Here is an 8649-nt window from a genome sequence, read left to right as displayed (position 1 = left end):
ACACACACACACACACACACACACACACACACACTCTCTCTCTCTCTTCTCTCTCACACACTGAGATCTAGCCCTCTTCTGCCCGTCCTGGCACCACTGCATGACTGACTCTCTTTCCTCTACTCTCTCTTCTTCAAATGTTTACTTTATCTTATGTAAAAGGTAGATTTACTAAGCACTAACTTGAGGCTCACAAGAATGTAACCATTTCTTTCACTGTCTACCTCCAATTCCTCCTCCCTAAAATACTGAGTTCCCAAACCCTCTTTGGTGAGCATGGTCATATCTTGTGTTTTTCCCAGGCATGTCCTTGAACTTGGACTTAATTAAACCTTAACTGACTGAGACTCTGTGCCTCAGTCATTTATTTTTGAGTTAACAGGTGGAAGCCCATCGCCAAGCCTTGGAAAAGGAGGACTGTGCTCTGGAGTATGTATTCTTGTCCTGAGGAGGGTATTACATTGAAGAAATGGCACAGACAGGGCCTTGCACACCATCCTGAGAGGTTTGGGCTAGTGCTTTCCCCTCAGTGGGGCACCCTTGCAACTTCTCACCAGTATTTGAGGCAATGCACCAACTTTGAGGAATGTGATGAACCCCAGCTCAGTTCTCCATGCAGGGGGTGAGAGGGCTGGACTAGGTCCAGAGACACTTGGAGACCCCTGGGGCACCTGTGACTGCATAGGGAGTAGGTCAGCGTGATTGTTTAGCCACTAAGATGCTTCCCCTGTGGATGCTATGTTTTTACCCTGTTAAAGAAAATAAAACTTCAGGACACCTCTAAATTAATTGTGTCAGAGGGGAAGTTAGGCCCTGGAGACTGACCCATGCAGAATTCCTGTCCTTTGTGTTCAGATATTATACATTGACCAGGCTACCTATTCCTAACTCAGACCTGGACTTGGTGACCACCCCTTGACAGTCATCTCTTTATAATGGAATGTGAAGCAACCCCTAAGAATAACTAACTGTAACCCATCAGGCCTCTGTAAACTATATGCTAGTCTTGTATGGAGAGTGTTGTAATGCTGTTCCCTCCCGTTTGGCCTATATAAATGACCCCTACTTTCCCTCACCTTGGAGCACTGACCCCTTTTCTGAAGTCTGTTTTCAGACAGTTGTCCTTAAATTTTCACTTCAATGAACTTGCTTTCAATTAAATTCTGATTGCTCTGCTTATTTAGGTTCAACAGTTCAATACATTTTCATGGAAGGAAGAAATTATACTAAGTGCACAGGACCCAGGCTGTGCCATGGTGGGAGGCCCAAAGGCACTTCTAATTCAGTTAAATTAAGCTCACACTTATTGAGTAACTGTAAGGTGTGCTGGGCCCCATGGTAGGCAATGAGGAAATGCAAGCTTGATAAGATCTCACCCTGCCTTATGGGGGAGATAGTGCCATTGAGGAGGTGGCCACATCCCCCACTAGCCAGAATGTCCCCTAGAGATGCAGCAGTGTCACAGTCTGAATTAAGGCCAGTGGGGACTTGAAAGACACCTGACCCAGGGTTTGGAACTTTCGGGGACAGCTGCATAGATGAGATAGCAGATGTTGGCAGGGAAGGGAAACTTTGCTGGAGACTATGGGGGGAGGACAACCCAGCAGAAGGACCAGCATCAAAAAAGTTGCAGGAACATGAGGTGGGTGCCGTGTTCAGGGATGGCGAGGGGGCACTGAGGCTGGATCAGCATTGCCTGGAATACAAAGGGGTCATTCTCAAGAGCTAAGCATTTGAAACTTACCTGGCAGAAAAAAAAGAGTAATTGGCATTTCTTTAGTGGAGAATACATCGTCTGCAACTCAGGTGGGAGGTTGTGAGCTTCCTGAGGACAAGAACTGCCTCTTGATTTTAGCAAGACACTAAAGAGCACAGGCTTGAGGAACAAAAGCCTGGGTTGGAACCATAGCTCTACCACTTCCCAGCTATGGGACCCAGCTTCTTGGGCCTCTGTCTTCTCAAACAGAAATTGGGGGCGATACACCCATTCCCCTCATAGAGTGGCTGTAAAGGTGAATGATTGCCCATGAATCCCTCAGGCAGGCACTTAACACATGCTGCATGCTCAGTACATGTGAGCCATGGTTGTATTACTGCTGAATCTCACACCCAAACCACTACCTGTGCTCCTCAGGGCCCTGCCATTGTGCACGTGGGCAGCAAGGAGGTACCCAAACAGAAGGCCAGGGAGGGACCAGGCAAGCAAGGGAAGCTCCTAAGATGTACAACTGATGGAGGCATGGCACCAATGGAGAGTGAGTAGTCGAGTGTCCTGGGCAGGGCGCCTCCTTATCCTCCCCGGAGTCCTGCCCTGGATAAGGCTATGACTCCACCCAGGTTTCTTTCTTTTTTTTTGGAGTTGGAGTCTCATCCTGTCGCCCAGACTGGAGTGCAGTGGCACGCTCTCGGCCACCGCAGCCTCGACCTGCTGGGCTCCGGCGATCCTTCCGCCTCAGCCTTCCGAGTAGCCGGAATTACAGGCGCGTGCTACCACCCCCGGCTAATTTTTTGATTTATTGTAGAGATGAGGTATTTCCAAGTTGCCCAGGCAGGTCTCGATCCCGCGGGCTCAGGCAATCCACTCACCTTGGCCTCTCAAAGTGCGGGATTATAGGCTGAGCCACCGAGCCCAGCTACCACCCAGTTTTCATTTGCCCTTGGCTCTTTTCAAATTTATTCATGAACAAGAGCCTTTGGACAGAGCCTCCTGTGGTTGGAAGAAGCAATAGCATTGCCCAGGGTGAACTCTAGGGCCCCTGGATGCCACTTCTGCTCTCACCGCCTTGCATCTCTGAAGCATTGTTCCTGCTTGGGAAAGCTTCAGTCCATCCTGCTCACTGCCCCAGATTGGCGCTGGTTCTTGACTAGGAAGTTAAAGTGTGTACATATGGGGAAAGAGACGTCATTACTGATTCCTGGGAGAGCCAGTCCACCTTGAATGGGGTTGCCCAGCCTGGAATGAATCCTGCAAAGCAAAACAGACTTCAGACCAGGGAGAGAGCTGCCGGGCCTCGTCCTCTTCTTTCAGGCACAGCCATATTGAATTTGGTTCTATCCAGGTCTTTCCGACCCCAGGACCTAAAGCTGGGGAAGGTTATGGGCCTTGAGATTGGTTGGGGGTGATGCTTCTTAATCACAGGAGTCTTTAGGAGCTAGTCAGAGACTCTCAATTCCCCACTCACAGCCTATTAACCAGGAATAGGAGCCCCAAAGAAAGGGCCATCCATGGGTCTGCTTGAGCTTAGACCCTACCCTGTTTGAGGTGGACAAAGAAAATGGGAGAGGAGGAAGGTGGTGTGGGTATGCACAGGGTGTGGGTGCGGGTAGGAAACAAGAGCAAAGCTACAGCCATTAGCACATGATGCCTGGGAAGTCCCGCTGGTGCTAGAATGACCCTTGTAAGCCATCAGCAGGAACTGAAAACACCCACTGACCAACGCACAGATTTCTCTACTGTTAGCAACAAAAACGATAAAACATTGGCAGTGAGGGGCGGGCTCAGACCACTCTTGATTCTGGCTTTGGTTCCAACCCACATGCTGCAGAGGCTCTCAGCGGCCCATTAAAAACAGCCCCCAACCCTAAGGCATTCCTGCCTTAGGAGGTGGGAAGGAGAGAGGGTCAGGGGGAGGTGTCCGGTAAGGGGGCAGGTGAAGTGCACTGAGAAAGTCCCAGCCCCACTTACTGCAGGGACTGAGAGCCCATCCCACCTCCAACCATAGTGATTTACATCTCCTCCTAATGAGTGCAACCCAGACCAGTCCAAGTGCAGAAGATTCCACAGAAGGGCAGAGGCAAGAGGTCCTCACGGATCCAGCTGAATAAACAGAGGCAGTTTTGGCAGAGGTTCCCAGCACAACCGCTCCTTACTCTGGCCTGAGATACTCGGCCTCCCTAGCAGATAGATGAAGCCTGAGGTGTAGTGGGTGGGGTGGACTCACCCTCTGGGAGTCCCTCATAGTTTGCTGAAATGACCCAGAGTGGGCGTGGGGGATGGAGGAAGGCAGGACAGTCCTGGAGGCTGAGAGAAGACCAGGCTTAGCTGAGACCTGCCCCCTCTCACCCTTCCACCTACCAACAGCGAGTGACCCCTGAGCCCTGCATTTGGGATGATCTGAATTCTTTAAATCTAGTTTATTATTGGAAGCAGGGTCGAGTAATACTAACCACCGGTCGTGGGTCCCAAACTGCTCCTAAAATGTTTTTTTTTTTAATTAATTTTTTATTTTTGAGTTGGAGTCTCACTCTGTCACCCACACTGGAGTGCAGTGGTCCCTCTTGGCCACTGCAGCCTCGACCTGCTGGGCTCCAGTAATCCTTCCGCCTCGGCCTTCCGAGTAGCCGGAATTACAGGCGCGTGCTACCACGCCAGGCTAATTTTTTGATTTATTGTAGAGATGAGGTCTCGCCTGCCCAGGCAGGTCTCAAACCCACGGGCTCAGGCAATCCACTCACCTCAGCCTCCCAAAGGCGCGGGATTACAGGCTAAGCCACCAAGTCCAGCTCTAAAATGTTTAAAGGTGTCCTCTTTCAGCTATGGAACACAAAGCTGAAAACCTGCCGGAAATCCGCTCCAGCTCCAGAAATCTTGGGAGGACATGACTCTCATTCCCTTCCTGGCTCCCCACTGCCCACTTGTGGACACACAACTCAGTGGGATTTGGTAGGTGCATTTGCTCTTAAGGAGATGTTCTCCTTTTTATTCATAAAATATGTAGATGCAGTGGGTTTTGGAGAGAAAAACACTTTCAGAAGAAAAAGTGAATGTAAGTCCTGCATGAGTTAATTTTAAAACTAGGCTGAATTATGTTGGGAATGTTGCAGACTCTGTATCTTAGGCATTTTGTAGTATGTGCGTGATAGGTGGCCATTATTGGGAAGTCTGGAGGAGGGATGGGGCTGAAATCTACTTCCCTCCCACTCACTCACCACTAGGGACAGCAAGAACCAGAGGGGGCTGCTGTGTGTGTTCCTTCGCCAGTGTGCTGTCTCTTTTGAGAAAGGTTTCACAATGACCCAGTAGGCAATGAGTGATTCTCAAATTCATGGTTTATTGTGAGAGATTCACACATGATCAAGCAGATATTCACAGTGCAATGATTTAAGCCAGTAATTAGGGTCAGGAACTACAGTGGAGGCTCAGGAGACCAACCACTGACAGATGAACTCCAGCGAGTCAGGAAGTCCCTCTGGGGTGCCCATCAGTTTGGGCGGAAGCTGCTCCTCTCCAGGTATTCATTCCAGACTGCGACTGTGCAAGACAAGAAGTGGCTTTCAGAGTTCTCATGGGCCAGTGATGCCACTGGACGGAGTACAGAAAGGACAACTGAGCCAGCCATGGTCCAGAAAACTAGTACTACTAAGAGGCAGATAAAGTGACAATCTTCAACATGGAGCTCGGGGCACATGAGGTCTTTTCAAAGACATGAGGGATTGTGGGGGAGGTTGGGAATAAATTCCCAGATTGACAAACTGCATAAGTACCCTTTAAAATTAAAATTTACCTTTCATAATTACCCTATTCCTAGTTTACAAAAGGAATACATCCCTGTGTCCCTTTCTAAATCAAAAAAAGATACAGCAATACCTGCCCTGGCAGTATTTAAACCAGGGGGAGTGGGACAGAAAAGCGTGGTTTGGGTGCCTAGGATGTGTTCTTTAGCCAAAGTACCTTGAACCAGTGACAAGACTTCCTGACCCTCCTGACTTATCCATGTTTCTGTTAAGTCTAGTGTGACAGGAGAAATGGGGTTTTGGCTCAGGTTGGGATGTCCTGGATCAAGATCTAGAATCTAGGGTGACAGGCTGGGTGATGAGGGGTTTTGTTTTAACAACCTGTCCCTTCAACCCACCAGTATTGGCAAAGATTTCATGGCTCTTAGAGGAGGGTCCCATGAGAAGATGCAAGGAGAGCATCAGTGCATATTGTTGATCTAGGCAGCAAATTTGCAGCAAGGCTCTGTGCCTTCTTCATCTAACTTAGAATTAAAATAGTCAAGACATGAAAAGGACATAGGAGTTGGCTTCAAAGCATGCTGCTTCTGCATTTGCCCAGGAAGGGGCATATGCCTGGTGAGTTCTCTGGTTTGTTCACCAGGACTGGGTCTCACTTGTGCACTTTGCTTGATTTCCAGGAGTGTGAGAAGAGCTCTGCAATTCCTTTCAACTTGTTGACATTACTTTTTATTTGAAGGAATGCATATTGGAGGTAAGTCAGCTATGCTTTATATGCTTTATTTTTTATAATGCTTCTTTTAAGTCATGGGAGAAAAATGTCCATTTACTTTTATCCAAGATTAGTAGATGGCTGTGAAATTTAATATTTAGAGACTAGTGGTCTCAGAACATTTAAAAAATGAGTTTCAAATATATACATATGTATTTGTGAAGCAGACAAGTGTGGGTAGGTGGTCAATTAAATGCTTTCAAGAACGAAATGAATGACATTAAGGTACACTTATGTGAGGGAAATGAATTGAAGATATGAAATCAATGAGCAAAAGGAGCAGCATAAAAGACTTAAAGTGTATACTTTTTTTAATGTTGGAATCTCACTCTGTTGCCTAGGCTGGAGTGCAGTGGTGTGATCATCATGGCTTACTGCACCTCAGACCCCTGGGCTCAGGTGATCCTTTTGCCTCAGCCTTCCAAGTAGCTGGGATTTCAGGTGTGCACCACCATGCCTGACTAATTTGCTGATTTTTTGTAGAGACACGATTGCCCTGCCTAGGTTGGTCTCAAACTCTTGGACTCAGGAATTCTCCTATCTTGACCTTCCAAAGTGCTGGGATTACAGGTGTGAGCCACTATGCCTAGTCACATGCATTTTTTTTAAACTACAGATTTGGCTGCCAAATCACCATAATATTTAGATTCCTTTGGCTACACTGGAGAAAGTTCTGGTAACAATTTTATTTTTTAAATGCCTCAGAAATTGCATCCCTTGCAACTGTTTAAGTTTTACAGTGAAACGTTTTTTGGTGTTTTGCCTACAATTGTGACAGGAAATACCTAGTTTTAAGAAATCTATTGGAGGTATGGAGGCATAGTCTTGATGCAACTGGAGCTGGAATACAGCATTTGTCCTTACTGGACATTTGTTTCTTCGGGTCCCCAGCCATTTCACTTTTCGTGAATAAAATGTTAACAAGCACACACTGTGTCCTGGGCACACTTCTAAGCTCTGGAGACAATTGGTCAGAATCCCTGCCCTCATGGGTCATACCTTCTGGTGGTAGTCTTGGTTCCACGAGTGAATTTACCCAGCTTCTGATCTGTCCAATACCGACCTGCTTCATTGGAAACTTACCTTATCCAGGAAGAAGATAGTTCATTCTGAAGAGCATACTGAACAATCAAATTCAGCTTCTCCACCCAAACATCAGTTGCTAAATGGAGATGCTTATGTGCCCAAGAGGAATCAAGCCTTGGTAAGTGTCTGTCTGAAAGTCACTGTCCATGTGGACATGAGCTGTGCCCATCTGAGGCTTCACTTTTGCACAACAATGCTGCCACCACTCAGAGGTGCCTGCTCCCTTGTCTGTCCTGTGGCAGGATGGGATCCAAATCCTCTACTTGCTCTGCTGGGTTCAACTGGCAGCCGAGTATAGACACGTTGCTTTAGCTGACAGTGGGGTGGCACTGTGGTCTGGGAAACCAGGTGAGATATTGATGGGTTCATGCAGGAATTGGCCCAGGCCCTAGGTCCAAGCCACGTCATGGTCCAGTCAAGCTGCAAATCCACTGAGGTATCATTAGAATGTTACCTCCATAGGGAAACCATGTGCTTGCTTCCTTCCTTCCTTCCTTCCTTCCTTCCTTCCTTCCTTCCTTTCTTTCTTTCTCCAAGTCTCACTTTTTCAACCAGGCTTGGAGTGCAGTAGCACACTCACAGCCACTGCAGCTGCAACCTACTGGATTCAGTTGCTCCTTCCACCTCAGCCTTCCAAGTAGTTGGAACTACAGGTACAAGCCACCAAGTCCAGCTAAATTTTTAAATTCTTGGAGAGACGAAGTCTCGCTAAGTTGTCCAGGTTGGTCTCGAACCTCTGGGCTCAGGCAATCCTCTTGCCTTGGCCTCCCACAGCCATGAGCCACTGCACTCAGCCTTCACATGGTATCTTTGTTTCCCAGAACCAAGACTTACTTTTGATGGGAACCAATCTGTCTGACCTGAATCAGGTCCCAATATTGACACTTTCAGCTGTCTGGTCGTGGGTCATTATTCCTCCTGTTATAAGCCTGGTTTTCTTTCTGTCTCCTAAAGTGGGAATAATAATAGTCTGCTTCATGTGGCTATTGAGAGGAGTAAGTGCAGGTAATATCCAGGCACCTAGAATGTGCTCAGTTGATTGTCATTACGTGTTATGAGACCAGGGGGCAGCCGGGCACTGTGGTTCATGCCCAGTATTTAGGGAGACGAAGGTGAGAGGATTGCCTGACCCCAGGGTTTGAGCCCAGGGATTTGAGACCAGCTTGGACAATTTGGTGAGACCTCGTCTCTACAATAAACCAAAAAATTAACCAGGTATGGTGGCAGGCATCTGTAGTTCAAGTTACTTGGAAGGCTGAGGCAGAAGGATCTCCTGAGCCTAGCAGGCCAAGGCTGCAGTGACCGTGATCATGCCTGGGTGATAGAGTAGACTCCAA

The 8649-nt window shown here is 47.8% G+C and overlaps 1 protein-coding gene across 1 annotated transcript in view; it reads left to right on the top strand.

Moving 5' to 3' along the window:
* The window catches only part of LOC103277220 (interferon-induced GTP-binding protein Mx1-like), a 55196-nt gene that overhangs the window by 3495 nt on the left and 43052 nt on the right, over positions 1 to 8649 (top strand). The window contains 2 exon segments of the mRNA XM_021707336.1: positions 7319 to 7430; positions 7555 to 7660. Coding sequence (XP_021563011.1) covers positions 7319 to 7430; positions 7555 to 7660 — 218 coding nt within the window.

Source organism: Carlito syrichta, unplaced genomic scaffold (assembly GCF_000164805.1).
Source record: "Carlito syrichta isolate Samal-C Ts95f unplaced genomic scaffold, Tarsius_syrichta-2.0.1 Scaffold316532, whole genome shotgun sequence".
NCBI classification, from domain to species: domain Eukaryota; kingdom Metazoa; phylum Chordata; class Mammalia; order Primates; family Tarsiidae; genus Carlito; species Carlito syrichta.
Note: the sequence above shows the minus strand (reverse complement) of the source record. Positions and strands in the feature narration are given on the sequence as shown.